Source organism: Nilaparvata lugens, chromosome 10 (assembly GCF_014356525.2).
Source record: "Nilaparvata lugens isolate BPH chromosome 10, ASM1435652v1, whole genome shotgun sequence".
NCBI classification, from domain to species: Eukaryota; Metazoa; Arthropoda; class Insecta; order Hemiptera; family Delphacidae; genus Nilaparvata; species Nilaparvata lugens.
Genome location: NC_052513.1, coordinates 19,707,112 through 19,723,871, shown reverse-complemented (window position 1 = coordinate 19,723,871; position 16,760 = coordinate 19,707,112). Strand labels below are relative to the sequence as shown.

The window sequence follows — 16,760 nt, the reverse complement described above, 5'->3', positions numbered from 1 at the left end:
ACCAACCTCTAGACCATCAAGTTGCTCGTAGAACAAATTCACCTGAGAAAAAAATTAATGAATTGATACAGTGAATCAATTAAATATTTGATTTGGAAGTGAATCACGTTTTTAACTCAAATTCCAGTGATTTTCTATAGTAAGGTCCACATTATAATGACAGTGGAGAATGATAGGAGAACAACGTTGCCGAACCTCTTTCTTGTCAATGCCTTTTGTAGACGGTAGCTGATACAGGTTTATTGATGTAATATTAACTGTTCATTCTCGTTTAAAACAGTCAATTATATATTTTAAGCAAGAAATTATATTTTCCAATAGCTTCATAATGAATTTCCATAATTAAGATGAAATATTTTGTTGTTATAATGGCAGTGGAGAAAGATAGGAGATCAACGTTGCCGATCCTCTGTCTTGTCAATGCCTTCTATAGACGGTAACTGATACAGGTTCATTGATGTAATATTAACTGTTCATTCTCGTTTAAAATAGTCAATTATATATTTTATTAAGCAAGAAATTGTATTTTTCAATAATTTCATAATGAAATTTTCATAATTCATAATAATTATATATTGTAGAAATTGTTGTTTTCAAATGTGTAAATGAGTGCATTGGTAATGTTTCCAGAACTATGACAAAAAAGGAAGCAATCAGTTTTTGTTTATTGAATCTATTTCTATTATTATTGGCTAAGAATTTGAGATTATATTTCTTTCAATTGTTTTATGTGTTAGTATTGTTATATGTAAAATATGTTTGAATAGCTTATGCTTGTAAACTACAGCAGTAGAAAGTCAACTTTTTCTTTCTTGTATTGTGTCTATTGTTGTAATGACTCCTCTAAACACGCACTTGTTCCGTATTGAAGAGAGTTATTTTCAGGAAATATATTGTAAAATGTACTTTCTGGGAATAAAATGAATTTGAATTTAAATAATTAAGATGAAATATTTTGTCAATTAATTATTAATTCTACATTTTCAAGAGACGATCTAGCAACAGAGCATATCCGCTTATCCGCTTTGTTGAATGATAGACAAGGATAGCAATACCATTGCCAATCAAACACTGCCATTATAACGTCGACCTCACTATAGTGGAGAGGCACGCATAAAAGACATCTCAAGGATCAATATTTTCTTTAACTTTGTGCCTGAACTCAACGATAGCTTTCAGGCAGTCGATACCAACGACGGTTTAACATCTACACTACTACATTCCAAGTCGAATTTAAATGTTAATACAATTATATTAATATTAATAGTGGAGAATTGAAGTATTTTTTGGCTAATTTTTCATTTTTAGCTAACCTGATGCCAGAACGGGTCTTCATTGTCGTACAAGCGTGCTTTCTCACGTATGAAGTCGCGGTTATCCTCGAGGAAATCGGTGATTTCATCACAGAACTTCTCGCGGCCCTCACAGGCGCTGTCCACTGTGTTCTGCCAATGCCAGTAAATCAGCTGCCAGCTGAGGCTGCCTTCCAGCAAGCCAGCTGCGTGCGCCTGCACGTGGTCCGGGTAACTCGGTTGGGTTTCGATTTCTAGCACTGCCCACCTGAAAAACGAAAAAAAAAACATAAAAATATACAATTTGAGAATTAGATTGAATTATTGATGTGGGCTGACTACAGTAGAATCCTATTATATTAAGCGAGCAACTTCTGTATAAATCTGTTTATATTTTTATATCTGGTTACAGTATCTGGTTATATGGTTATTTATGTTCAACGAATCTCAAAAACGGCTCTAATGATTTTCACGAAATTTGGAACAAAGTGGGTTTATGAAGATTCGATTGCACTAGGTCTCTACCCTTGGATAATTCGCTGAAGGACATCAAAAGGATAAATAAGTCCTTGGAAAAACAACTGGAAATTTTGTCGTCTGTCGATACCGTAATGGAAGAGAGTGAACGAGTGCATTTGTGTGGGATCATCCAGCTGATCTCACGAGAAGAAAAATTCAGCAAGAGAAACTTATTTTCGTTTTATTTCTCTTTTTTTAGAAAACATGTTCACTTCGGAAAGTACAAAATAGTAGCTAGATGCTGTTAGTGATACATAGTATATTGTAGCAAACATAGTATATCATTCCAAATTGAATTCATAGTATATCTATTTGTAATTTATGATGTGTTTGTTTTTTGAGTTGTGAATAAATTGTTATTTTGATGAGTGATAGTAGCTTAACCTAGATTTTGATTTGGACTGTAGTATAAATTTGAAAAGGGACAGTTTTGGGCATAAGCCTGTTGTGCCTCCTCATATAACTGTAAAAATAATTGTACAACTGAGAAAATGAATAAATAAATATAAACTATAAATTCAATATTTCGTTACAAATTTTCTATGCTTTTACACTCCAGAGCAAAGCTCGGTCCCCCGATATTACTGATGGAAGTAGACACCAACCGGGGTCAAAAAAGAAAGAGGCGATGAAGAAGAAAGGAGGAAAAGGGAGAGAAGAAGAAAAAGAAGAACAGGAAGAGGAAGAAATTCATGTGAAAGTTTAAATTTGAAAGTGAGCACGAAGAAAATAGGGAAGTGGGAATAGGAGATAAGGATATGATGGAGGAAAATAAGAGAAGGAAGAAGAACACCAATAAGGAGACGAGAGGAAAGATGAGGAAAAGAGAGAAGAAGGTGGAAGTTTAGAGAAAAAAGGCTATGGATGAAATGGTAAGAAATACAGAAATTTAATTTGTTTGGTCATGAAAAACAATTTTTCGCCCCACTTGGATGTAATGAGCTGGTTTTCGTGCGTCATATGGAGGCCGAAAATGATTGTTTTCTGACCAGGCCGGTAAAAGTTTTATGGCCCTAGGGCTGTAAAATAACCTTGAAGTCAGCTGATTCTGATTTGATGTGAACGTGTTTACAAAATGGAATCAGTTTATGCTTCTAGAATTGAATAAGTATTCTGCAATAAGATACTATCATTTTATTTGGATGAATGAAAAACAGATAAGATATATACCGTATTATAAACTATTCAAATTCGATTTTCAGAGTAGGATAGAACTTCTAACCTAAACTCCCGAAGTCGACGACAACAAGCATTGTTGACATCCAGATTGGCCAAATTTCAAGTGTGCTAAAACAGCTGATCAAAAAACTTTTCATTATTTGTGTTTATTATTCAAGAATCAAAAAATTTATAATAATATCATCTTATTGTCATTTGGAAGAATAAAAAGTATGAATTCAACCTCTTACATAATTGAACAAAGTCTTTCAGGTTATTTAGACAAATCAGAATAAAAAAATAGAAATACTTGGACAATTTCCTGATATTCAGATTACCTCAGATTTGCTAGAGCTATGACCTTCCACTTTTGCTTTCGGAAGTGCTTATAACAGACAATTATTCTAATATATATATTGTTTATTTTTGTGTGTGGCGAAAAATAACGTTCTCACCATGGGCAAAAATGTTTTTCCGGCTCTCAATCTTTTCTAGTCCTCGGCCTACGGCCTCGGACTTGAAAACCGATTTCGAGCCAGAAAAGTCTTATTTTCGGCCCTAGGTGCGAAATATACTATTGATACAATATTACATGGATAACGATAAAAATGTTGCATTAAAGGAAACATTTTGTTACAAATTGTAATGAAATGGAAAGTGAACTAACGTGTTGGCTAAATTGTAGAGATTCTTTCAACATATTAAATTAATAAATGATAACCATTGGAGAGAGAAAAACATCAAAATGGAAGAGATTTACTGTAATAGGAACTTATTGAATAAAAATAAAAATAGAAATCTAAAGCTGGGTTTACACCAAAGTTATTAACAAAATGTTAATATGTTAAAGTTATTAACAAAATGTTAATAACTTGATCCTTATAGATTCTATTAGATTGAACGGAACTTGACAAACACATAAATGTTCATCATGTGTACGATTAGTTATGTTCAATCTAATAGAATCTATAAGGTTTAAGTTATTAAGATTTTGTTAATAACTTTGGTGTAAACCCAGCTTAAGTACCCTTCAATTGTCTATTCACAACATGTTTCGGCTATATGATGCCTTTATCAAGTATTGATAATGTTGTGACTGAATAATTCTAAAAAGGGTATTTAATGTGCGAGATAAATTACTTTTAACATGAAGAGGAGAAACCCATATCTCCCTCCACAGTTTGTAGCATAGTCACAGACGGACATCCTGCGCACAATTGGATGCGCCGTGTCATTTCGCTTCAGGTTCTTGTGATGAACACATCTCCGTAACATACACAAACAAATCACTTTGGAACATTGCCAGTGGAGGGGAGCGAAGCGTTACAAAGCTCTCTCACACAGACACAAAAGAAGGAGAATGCTGCTAGGTAGTGGGAGAGATTAGTGGAGGATAGAGCATCGGACCTCTCCGTCTTTGAGAAAGAGCCGTGTTAAAAGAAATTTATCTTGCACTTTAGATTTATATTTTTATTTATATTCAAGAGTAGCTCTAATGAAAAAAGAGAACTTATTGAATTATACTGGAAGATAATTATCATTATCCCAGTGAAAACTGGAATAGCATTTGGAGTAATGGAAAATTAGATTATATGAAAAACAGAGAAATGCCTTTGAAGAAAGAACATAAAAAATGAGACTGGATGAAGATAGAGGAAGATAATTCTATTCCAAAATATTAAGAAGCACTTTGATTAGAGTAATAGGAGAAATATCCAAGTAAAATTGATTTGATTTGAAAAATGATAAAATCCTGTAAATTTCAATTGATTCTCTTTTTTTGTACTGATGAACATAAAGTGATAATAGTTCTCACCCAGTAGAGAGCATTTCAGGGCGGTAGTAGGCCCTGGCCACCCCCTTTCTGATGGTTCTAGGGTCATTTCCCTGACCCCAAAACTCAATCCTGAACCCAGTCTGTGCATTCCAAAACACAGTCGCTGCGTATCTTCCATCATACACGTCTCTGAGGAAAACAAAACATAATAGTTCACCAATAAAGTTCTTTAACAAATAAATACTGATGAATTAATTATTCGTAATAATTCAATTCCATAAAATACTAACTCAACTGGGGGAAAATTCGAGAAATAATATGGTGACAATTATAGGCTACTCATCAACTTACCCATAGAAAATAGTAAGATTTATGTCTTAAAGTGAGTACCTGATTTGAAAAATGGTTTGCTATCCTTGTCTGTTTTGTCTGTTATTAGACAAAGCAGATAGCTCTATCCTTTTCTAACGCCACCATGTTGCCAAATTGAAGACTTTGAAGAAATATTATGAATAACCACAATATTTCACTTCAATTATGAAAATCTGTTATTAAATCATGTGAAAATCATATTGTTTTTTGAAGAATAGAATCTATTTGAGAGCTATGTACTATCATAGAGAAACAGTAACGTAAGTAGATATCCCATGGTATAGGGCGTTTATGTATGGCAACTTTTACTGTTATCTCAAGTCGATTACTATCGATTATTGATGATTTTTACTGTTTTGGCCGGGTAAGTGTGTATGAACGGCATAATGATAGACTACCAGCGTCACACACCTTTTTAGGAAAGAAGTACGTGGACTATCGGCTTGAGATAACAGTAAAAGTTGCGACATAAACGCCCTATACCATGGGATATCTACTCAAGCTATTGTTTCTCTATGGTACTATAGAAGGCAATACTAACAGAGAATTGGTAACTTATATTACTAATTTCCACAGTCTTTATCCCTAATGTGAATTTCACAATGGGTAAGAAAATCTACTACTCATTTTTCCAAAATTGTTATATTTCTCTAGTTCTTCAGTCTAGAGATGGAAATTACTGAGATATTGCAATTATTCAAATGCTAATGAATTAATTATTATTAAACAACAAACCAAATTAAATGCTGTAATTCACCTCGAAGACTTCTGCTACTGCAAATATTGACAACAGGGTAAACAGCTAGATGGAAATTCGATGAGCACTACTATTCAAAAATTATTTATTTGTCAGCCCGGGAATCGAACCCAGTACCTCCTAATTGCCTGGAATGCTTACCCTTACACCAAACTGACAATCTCCGAATCTCTGACTTTCAACCAAACTGGCAACGAGCGTTGCTATCCAGAGATTGCCAGTTTGGTGTAAGGGTAAGCATTCCTGACCGGCAATTAGAAGGTACTGGGTTCGATTCCCGGGCTGAAAACTAATTTTTGAATTGTAGCGCTCATCGAATTTTCATCTAGCTGTTTACCCTGTTATCAATATTTGCAGTAGCAGAAGTCTTCGGGGTGAATTACAGCATTTAAGTTGGTTTTTCGTTTAATAATAATAACTAGTTCTTCAGGTTATTTACTATATGTTTATGTTTTGAAGGGACGGATTCAAAGATCCAAAGGTTCAAAGAGCCTCACACGTCAACCGAAGCTTATTGTGTGTCCCAAGTATGTTAGTTAGGCAAACCAACTCCCGTGTTCCTTACAAGGTCCAGGAGTTTCTTCCCTACACCAACATCCCATTCCTCACCTGGTTGCTTACAGCCAAACTGAGCCCTTCTTCTAGTTCCAAGACTTTCGAATTCCAGTATGATATGTTTGGCTGTCTCTTCACACTGATTACAAAGCCTACACATCTGGCTTTCATTTCTGAGTCCAATTGTGTGGAGATGTTTCCTGAAGTGGCCATGCCCAGTTATCAGGGCAATCGCCTGCTTAACCTGACTACTATAAGTTTTAGTCAATCTGTACCATGATATTACTTAATATTTATATTTCTCAACCTACATTTTCTCTATTTAACTCTCCATTACGAACTGCTTCTTAATGATCACTTTTCAATATTAAAATTACATTTACATTTATTAAATTCCTTAATAACAACATCAAATTAATGATTCATGGGAGAGAATCAACAGGATAAACCTAAAACTGTTCCTCTCCCTAATTTTGATAAAAATAGTCCAAATGAGGTTATGAAAACACTTCTATAAAGATCACAAAAATTGTGACATAGCAGTCTAGATTTTCTGTTTATTGTGGAATATTTTGTGACTAACCTGGGTACAAACTCTAGGAAGAGAATGGTGATCATACCCATCAACGCAACTGAAGCAATCAACAGCGAACTGTATCTTGTCTGCGACCAGGAAGCTCCTACCACCTTCAACATGGCACTCAATCTGCAATCAATCAATCAATAAATTCATTAGAAACTGTAAATAAATCCTTTAAAATAGTGAATTGGATAAATTAAAAATTATTTAATTTGTAATATCTCAAATTCAAATTCAAATATTCTTGATTCCATAAAAAATACAGGTTACATTGTAATACAGAGCATGTTTTACTGGAATACCCCTATAATACTCGTCTGAGTGTAGGGGGTGATCTATTGAGTGTATCTATGACCTATTTTTATATCTATTCTATTCTTCTATTATACTAATAAATAGTGACTGTATAAATAAACTGTATACTATCTTAATATAGTAACCGTAGATATACTCAATTTGACTACATAGTCAATGCAGTATTGTCAATTTGAATATACCCAGTGGTGAGCGACACATGGTCTAGTGGATTGCTTAGCCTAGACGTTCTGTGTTTGAGCTAATAAGAAAAGTATTTATTTATTCATACATTGAAACACAATAACGGTATGAGAAACAGGTCAGGTAACTTCCATGTTTTTGGATGAGCTATTTAAACTGTCGGTCCCGTCTGATATATAACAGTCGTGAGGCCCATTGACAGCTTGAATTATATTCTCAGACGATGTGGAACTTCCGTCAGGGACTCCCCACCAATAAAAGCCATAAGGATTAATTATCCAGCCATATATGGGCTTGCATGGTTGGCAACACGGATATTTTGTCAAAGTCTCCACTTTATTCAGCCAAAGTGTAATAATTATTACAATCGGAATGATTTTATGAATCTCTATTACATGGATCATATTAGGCCATATAATACACCATCCATAACATTATATAAATCAGCTAAATATGACATAATAAATCAATGCTCCAAAGCTTTATTTCATCCATTTCAAACTTTCCTTATCATGTCTTGTAACTCCAAGAATATTATTCAAATGTTATGTAATGGAATTTTCCTACGAAATATTCTGTTGATGATTAAAGGAAGCCGTATTGATGAGCTTCTCAATGTTTTTGTCTTGAATGGTATTCCAGATAGTAATTTCTGGTCCAACCTTTTTAAAGAGGTCAATACAAGGTCACTAGGTCATATAAGGCTAGTATTAGCTTCACTCTTGTACATATTACTAGCATGTATTGCAGTCTCTCAATTAAAAGGGTTCAAACATAGAGAAAATATAGCATAACAGGATATCCCATGCTATAGGGCGTTTATGTTCCAATTTTTTAATGTTTACACCAAAGTTAACTAAAGTTACATAACTTAATCCTTATAGATTTTATTAGATTGAACGGAACTTGACAAACACATATGATCATCATCTTATGATAAGCTATGTTCAATCTAATAGAATTTGTAAGGATCAAGTTATCAACATTTTGTTAATAACTTTGGTGTAAACGCAGCTTTAGCTCAAGCTGATAATCCTAGTAGTTATGTTTCGTGGAGCTATGTGACGCTGGTAGTCTTTATTTAAAGCCAGTTTCACAAACATCAATTTTTGGACATACGAATTTCTTCCGTCCTTATAAATTCTACCAAATTGATTTGAGCTTGGCAACACATCATAATAATTATGTTTGTCAAGTTACATTCAATCTAATATAATTTATAAGGACGGCAAAAACTGTGAGTAACTGTCTTAACTAGACATACTGTGCCGTTCTTACTTCTTACACTCACGGCCAAAAACAGTAATAATCAAATGTAGACGACAATGATCGGCTAGAGATAATTAAAATCGGCTTGAAATTTAGAACATAAACGACCTATACCATGGGATATCTTATGCTAGCTTTTCTCCAAGGTTATAGTTACTGTAGATAGTACCATGAGTTAGTATTACCATAGAGAAATAATAGCGTAAGTAGATATCCCATGGTATAGGGCGTTTATGTCGCAACTTTTACTGTTATCCCAAGCCGATTACTGTCGATTTTTGTTGATTCTTACTGTTTTGACCGAGTAAGAGTGTATGAACGGCACAATATGAGTGACTACCAGTGTCATGAAGCTTCACGGGAAAGAACTACGTGGGCTATCGGCTTGAGATAACAGTAAAAGTTGCGACATGAACGCCCTATGCCATGGGATATCTACTTATGCTGTTGTTTCTCTATGTTATTACCTTCTGATGTTGATTCAAGTATTAGAACCTGAATGTAGCTTATAGTTTATTTGAACAAACAGAAGATAATGATGTAACAATCGGAACAAGTATCTAAATTTTTAAATAGAGAAAGGGTTTACTATATCAATATCAGTCAGTTGTATTGAGCAAAAGCTAGGAATTATAAGTACCGTAATATCAGTCTTGTCTATGTTGTTGCCATGTAATATTTTAAACAAATAGATAAATAATTGTTCAGATCCAATGGAATAAATTGTCCAGATAGCTTCTTTGTATTAAACAATTTAGAATTTGTAAATTTCAATGATAATATTATCTTTATTCAAGAAAAAGCCTAATAATTGCTTCAAGCATAGACAGCAAAATATCTAAAATCATATAATCTTCAAATATCGTCTACGTTCAAGATAACAGAAGATCTTCTTTTGAAAATAAATTTAATAGAAAATACACAATAATTATTTACTGAGGCATCACTTTTAGCAAAACCCACACAAAAATAGTTCTACCAAAACTAATATCTCTATCACCCCTATGCTTAGCTTGTTATTTCAACAAAAAAAATATATCTCTACAAAATACTACGAAAATATTTTTTTACTCAGCTAAGTTCACGGTTTCAAAAGCTTATCGCGAAACAAAATTATTCTGAAATAATATTTGGCAAAGTGAAGAATATTGAAGTGTGCTCAAAGTTGAAAGACACGCTTAATTTAAACTTAACTGTTGTCTCATGTTGTAAGTAACTGATAACAATTTCTCACTCAAAATATCAATTTGATTGAAATTTCGCTAATCCTCTACAGTCATGTGAGAACGAACGCTGTCAAGCTGAATTTATTTCATGATTTTTTTGAAGCGTTAATGAATAATTAGAATATTGATTATTGATTAGTTACGTTATCAAGAATTTCATTCTTTATTAATTCATACAATAAGTACATCATCAAAATGATAGGGGAAGAGAATATATGGTAACCTTGTGCTATTTCTCTCCCAAATTTAGAAAAGGTTACACATTGTCTGAAATAGGTTAAGTCTTGTAGTTGTTCACTTGAAGCGTCACATTTATTCTATCAGAATCTTTCAACAGTAATTATCTTCAGTTGCCCATAAAATAAACTCATTGAAGAATTATTTCTGAAACTTCTCGTGGTCTACAAGAATAAGAGCTTGTTTAAGAACAGATTTGATAGTAGATTTAATAAAAAACAAATAATCTATAATATAATAAAGGGAAGTACATGCAGGAAATAAGAAATACAAGAATGATGCATCATCACGTCTCAACTACTAGACTGATAACCTTGAAAATAATAATTTTGCATAATAATTCTTAATTCACCGAGGATGGTTATAGGCCCATTTTAAATTCTTCAAGATTCCAGTAGATCAACTGATTAACTCGAAATTTCCCATATAGATTCTTATAATTAATCGAGGATGGTTATAGGCCTATTTTCAATTCTTCAAGTTTTCTGTTTGTCATGTCTTAAAATAGACCCTTGCGAAGCACGGGTTACCTGCTAATCTATAATATAATAAAGGAAAGAATCGGCTCATACATTGACGGGATAAGAAATACACGAATGACGCATTATCACGTCTCAACTACTCAACTGATTAACTTGAAATTTTGCATATAGATTCTTATTTTACCCAGGATAAGAAATACTTATTGAAATAAAATAAGCTCCTAAAATATGAAATCATATTCCTGAGATCTTCATGTTGTCAAACTAACTTACTCAGCCTCTGCCACAATAATTTTTGAATGTTTTAAATGATGAATTGAAAATTCTATACTTTATACTTTAAAAATGTTCACTGATATAAGAAACAATGTTGACTTACTCCATTGAATTCTATCAGGTAGACCAAACCCATTAAACTGTTTTGTTGGCTATTTTTTGGAGTACCTAGTTGAAATTTGACAAAATAGCTGATAACTTAACTGTACGTTTTCAAATCAACATTTAATCCAACTTACCTTTAAGAACAGTTAAGCACAAAAAAATTGTGATATTTGTTAGCAGAATGTAGTCTCTCTATGCAGGAGTCTCAGTAGTAGTATAATAAGTGGCTCAGCCCATCTGTTGACTTAGTTGGGACTTGGTTTGGCGAAGTTAGGACTTAGTCACCCCAGCGCAGGAGGGTGAGGCTGGGATCTTTTGCGGCCCACCACCAGCACTCGCAACACTCGCTAGCAGCGGACTCCACTGCAACAAAGAAACACACTAAATTATAGCAAAAATTAAAGAGAAATTGCAAAAAAATATGTAGAAACTCGTATACGTTAGGAGAAAAATTGAATAAATACTAAGTAAGATTGGATAAATGTGAAATGATGGGGAGGAAGGATATATGTGGACAGCAGACGTGACAAGAACATAAAACATAACAAATTATTGCAAAAACTAGAGAGAAATTGCAAAAAAATATGTAAAAAATCATAAATTTGGAGAAAAATTGAATGAACACAAAATGAGATTGGAGAATCGTGAAATTATAAGACAAAATATCATTGGTGGACAGGAGACGTCATTGAGGCCAAAAGCATGAGAAATAATAGCAAAAAATAAAGAAAAATATGTAAAAAATCTTATACCTTCACAGAAAAATTGAATAAATACAAAGTGAGATTGGAGAATCGTGGAATGATGAGGCAAAATTTCATTTGTGGACAGAAGACGTCATTGAGACCAAAAACATGACAAATAATAACAAAAACCAAAGAGAAATTGTAAAAAAAATTGGTGAAAAATCGAATACATTCAGAGAAAAATTCAATAAACACAAAGAAAGATTCGAGGATGTTGAAATGATGAGGAGTAAGGATATATGTGGACAGCAGACGTGATGAAAACATAGAACATAAAAAATTATAGCAAAAACTAGAGAGAAATTGTAAAAAATATGTAGAAAATCGTATACATTTGGAGAAATTTGAATAAATATGAAGTGAGATTGGAGAAACGTGAAACTATAAGGAAGAAGGATATATGTGGACAACAGACGTGATAAGAACAAAAAAATAGAACAGATTATAGCAAAAACTAGAGAGAAATTGCAAAAAATATGTACAGAATTGAATTGAATGACTGCCTTCATTTTTGACCTAGGAGAGCGAAGTTAGGGCGCAGTCGGCCCTCTCTTAAACTTGACCCTCAAATCGTATACATTCGGAGAAAAATTGACTAGATACGCCTACAAGTGATATTGCATCAACGTGAAATGAATAGAATATAATAGGATAAGTTTCATTGATCTACAAATATTATAACATATACATGGATCTTTTCAGTAGGTACAAAGGTAGAGATAAAATAAAACAATATTAGATAAAACATGACAAAACATCAGATAACCTCATGAAACAGCATAAGATAACACGAAAAAATGATATATGGAACACAAAACATAACAAATTGTAGCTAAAACAAGAAAGATCATCATCATAATCATCATCATTGTAAAAGTCATTCTTTTAGTAAGATTTTTCTATCAATGAAACTTTGCCTACTATTCCAGTTTTAAAAATATTCACACGCCTATTAAAAAAATGCGATGAGTCATCAATGACCTTCAAACATTTACTAGCCATGAGTTTCATGAATGACAATTACTATTTTGTATTAGTTGCATTATTTAGACTTCTCAATTATTATTTGGAAGATATTTTCAAATGATTATTTGAAAATATTATTGAAATATTTGCTGAGGTCTCCAAGATCAGACATACGCTAAAATATTATTGTAGAGACATCAATAAAAATGACAATTGGCTTTTACCGGTTGATAAATCAGCTGATTTGATTCTCAATTAACATTTTCATTCATTATCATGATACACTAAAGTGAGGTCCACGTTATAATGGCAGAGGAGAAAGATAGGAGAACAGAGTTGTCGATTCACTGCCTCCCATTAATAGCTGATAGCGGTATATCTGATGTAATATTAACTGTTTATTCTCGTTTGGAATAATCAATTTTATTTTTCAACTATCAAGAAAAAATATCTTTCAATGATTCAATAATAAATAGATTTTCATAACTGAGATAGAGAATTTTGTCATTTAGTTATATTTCTCTATTTCTATACTTCTTATTCATATTTCTATATTTATCTACATTGATTAAAAAGCGATCTGGCAACGTTGTGGAGCTAGAAAAGGATAACGCTGTCTGCATTGTCGAATGATAGACAAGGATAGCAACACCAATGTAAATCCAATACTGTCATTATAACGTGGACCTCACTATAGACCAGAAACCACCAGGGTCCTATACTACCCTGTGGCCAGGTTGCTCAAAAGCCGGTTAAATTTTAATCTTGATAAATTCCACGAGAACTAATAAGAACACACGTTCTATCCAAAAGACGTCCTCCGATTGGCTCTCATGAAATTAATCACGATTAAATTTTAACCGGCTTTTGTGAACCGGGAATCTTTGTATTTTTTGTAACTGTTGGAAAATATCTGGTGTAATGCGGGTTGCCTAACCTACTCCTTGCATAAATATTATGAATATACAGTACACATAAAAAATATTGTATATAAGGGATAAATGTTCTTTAATAAAGGTATTTACTATAGTGAGGTCCACGTTATAATGGCAGTGGAGAAAGATAGGATAACAACGTTGCCGATCCTCTGTCTTGACAATGCCTTCTAAGGACGGTAGCTGATACAGGTTTATTGATGTAATATTGACTGTTCATTCTCGTGTAATCAGTAATATGTAATATTTACTGTGCATTTTCGTTTCAAATAATCAATTATGTTTTATTAAGCAATAAATTATATTTTTCAATAATTTCATAATTAAGATGAAATATTTGTTAATTAATTATTTATTCTACATTGTTAGAAGACGATCTGGCAACAGAGCAAAGCGAGGAAGAGATAGCGTTATTCGCTTTGTTGGATGATTGACAAGGATAGCAATACCATTGCTAATCAAACACTGTCATTATAACGTGAACATCACTATAGCATAAATACATGAATGAAAAATTGTTGAGAATGGAGAGAAACAAAAGTCTGCAATGATTTAATAATACGTTACACGTTTTCCGAAAAATGCATATAGTGAGGTCCACGTTATAATGGCAGTGGATAAAGATAGAGGAATAGCGATGCCGATTCTCTGCATTGATTAATTATATTTCTACACTGTCAAAAACATAATTGGCATCGTTCTGGACCTAGAAAAGGATAGTACCACCGGCTTTGTCGAATGATAGACAAGGATAGCAAAACCAAAGTTGATCAAATACTGTCATTATAACGTGGACCTCACTATAGGATAACATTGTTCGGTTTCTTGAGAAAAGAGCTAATAAAATTGTTCTCTCATAAAAAAGAAGGCCTTGATCTCTAAGGTGAAGTGTACGACCTTGAGGCCAGTAAAGCCAAAGACAGTGTCAGAGTCATCTGCATAATAACAGCTGTAATGGCATGTTGTGCCTTTTTATGTCTGAATAACTTTATTGAATGAAACCAGGATCTCCTATATACAGTAGGTACTGAGAAAACGTGAAGTGAAAGAGATATTAGAAGAGAAAGAAGTGAATGGAAAAGGAGAGGAAAAAGAAGAAGAAGAAGAAAATGGAGGAGAAATATATAGAGAAGGAGAAGGAGAAAAGATGGATGGAAAGAGGAGTAGAAAAAGAAGAGGAAGATGAAGAAGAAGAAAACTGAGCGGAAAGAGATGGATAAGGAGAAAAGGTGAAGGGAAAGAGGAGAAGAAAAAGAAGAAGGCGTGAATAAGAGAGGAAGGTGAAAAATAAGAGTAGATAGGAAAGGTGGGAAGAAGAGGGAGAAGAAGAGGAAAAATAAAAAGAAGTAGAAGACGTAAATGGGGGAGATTGATTGATTGATTGATTGATTGAGTACTTTATTTATGTAGATTACAATATATACTGGCTTATACACTTATATACAATAGCTTACAATACGGCGAAATTATAGATGATTTTACATCTATAGAGAAAGTGATGGAGAAGAAGAAATGATGAAGGAAAAAAAGGAGAAGAAAGAGTAGAAGAGGTGAATAAGGGATGAAGATTAAAAATAAGAGAGGATGAGATAGAGGGGAAGAAGAAGAAGAAGTGAAAGAAGTAAAAAGGAGGAGAAAAAATTGAAATGTCCAGAATGAAAACTGGAAATGAGAAGATTAAAAATAAGAAGTAAATAGAGAAGGATAAAAGCAAAGTGAGAAGAGGAGGGAAGCTGATAATGGAGAGAAGAAGACTGAGAAATAAAAGGAGATTGAGAATAGAGAGAACATGAAAAGAAAGTGTGGAAAGAAAGAGGAAAACAGAGAATGAAAAGTAGGGAGGTAGAAAAGTAGAAAAGTATTAGAAGGTGGAAAGAATGGAATGGTGGTATAACATGAAGTATATTGAAGAGAAGAGCCATGGAAGGAGAAGAAAAGAATGATGAGAAGAGAGGTAGAGTGAAAGTAGAAAGAAATGAAAGGAGGATGAAGAGAAAGACGATGAAAAATGAAATTTGAAAGGAGAATGAAAGAAAGATGGAAAGGAAGAGGGAAACAGAGAATGAAAAGTAGAAAGGTAGAAAAGTAGAAAAATATTAGAAGGTGGGAAGAATGGAATGGTGGTATAACATGAAGTATATTGAAGAAAAGAGCCATGGAAGGAGAAGAAAAGAATGATGAGAAGAGAGGTAGAATGAAAGTAGAAAGAAATGAAAGGAGGATGAAGAGAAAAATGAAATTTGAAAGGAGAATGAAAGAAAGATGGAAAGAAAGAGAAAACAGAGAATGAAAAGTAGAAAGGTAGAAAAGTAGAAAAATATTAAAAGGTGGAAAGAATGGAATGGTGGTATAACATGATATATATTGAAGAAAAGAGCCATGGAAGGAGAAGAAAAGAATGATGAGAAGAGAGGTAGAATGAAAGTAGAAAGAAATGAAAGGAGGATGAAGAGAAAAATGAAATTTGAAAGGAGAATGGAATGATTGATGAAAGGATAAAGGGAAGTGAGGAAGAAGAGTTGAAAGGAGTTGGAGAAATAATCATTGGGAGTTGAAAAAGTAGAAGGAGGAGAAGGAGAAAAAGAAGAAGAAGAAGACAAAGAAGATGAATATGGAAAAGAAGGAGTTAAAATGAAAATGACACCTGTTGGAGTTTGTAAGGTATTCTAGCTCAGAGCGACAGACTCTGTGATCTTGAACATGATAATGATATATTATGACGGTGGTCCACTCAAGAAATTAAAAAAAAAAACATTTTTGACCTTCGCTGTAACTGAAAGCTCTACCTAAGCCTGTCTCAATTGATGATTTTTTTCTCTAATCTGAGACTTTAGAGTTCAATGTCCGATCAATTGGGGAGCAATTGACGCAGCTATTTGCGTAAGTAATGAGCAATTTATTAGGCCTATATTGGTCTCTGAAGATTGGGTTGTATAACCGTAATGTTTCAGTAATGTTTAATAGTGAGGTCTACGTTATAATGGCAGTAACATTGGTGTTGCTATCCTTG

General features: G+C 33.3%; 1 protein-coding gene across 2 annotated transcripts in view; it reads right to left on the bottom strand.

Moving 5' to 3' along the window:
• LOC111046635 (putative phospholipase B-like lamina ancestor) overlaps window positions 1-16,760 on the bottom strand; it is a 73,300-nt gene that overhangs the window by 11,839 nt on the left and 44,701 nt on the right. For both annotated transcript variants that reach the window (XM_022332227.2, XM_022332234.2), the window contains exons 2-6: window positions 11,238-11,466; window positions 7,014-7,136; window positions 4,786-4,935; window positions 1,314-1,560; window positions 1-42 (exon numbers count right to left, since the gene is read on the bottom strand). The exon at window positions 1-42 is cut by the window's left edge and continues 65 nt beyond it. In XM_022332227.2, coding sequence (XP_022187919.2) covers window positions 1-42; window positions 1,314-1,560; window positions 4,786-4,935; window positions 7,014-7,126 — 552 coding nt within the window. In that variant the 5' untranslated portion in view covers window positions 7,127-7,136; window positions 11,238-11,466. The remainder of the gene's footprint in view (window positions 43-1,313; window positions 1,561-4,785; window positions 4,936-7,013; window positions 7,137-11,237; window positions 11,467-16,760) is intronic.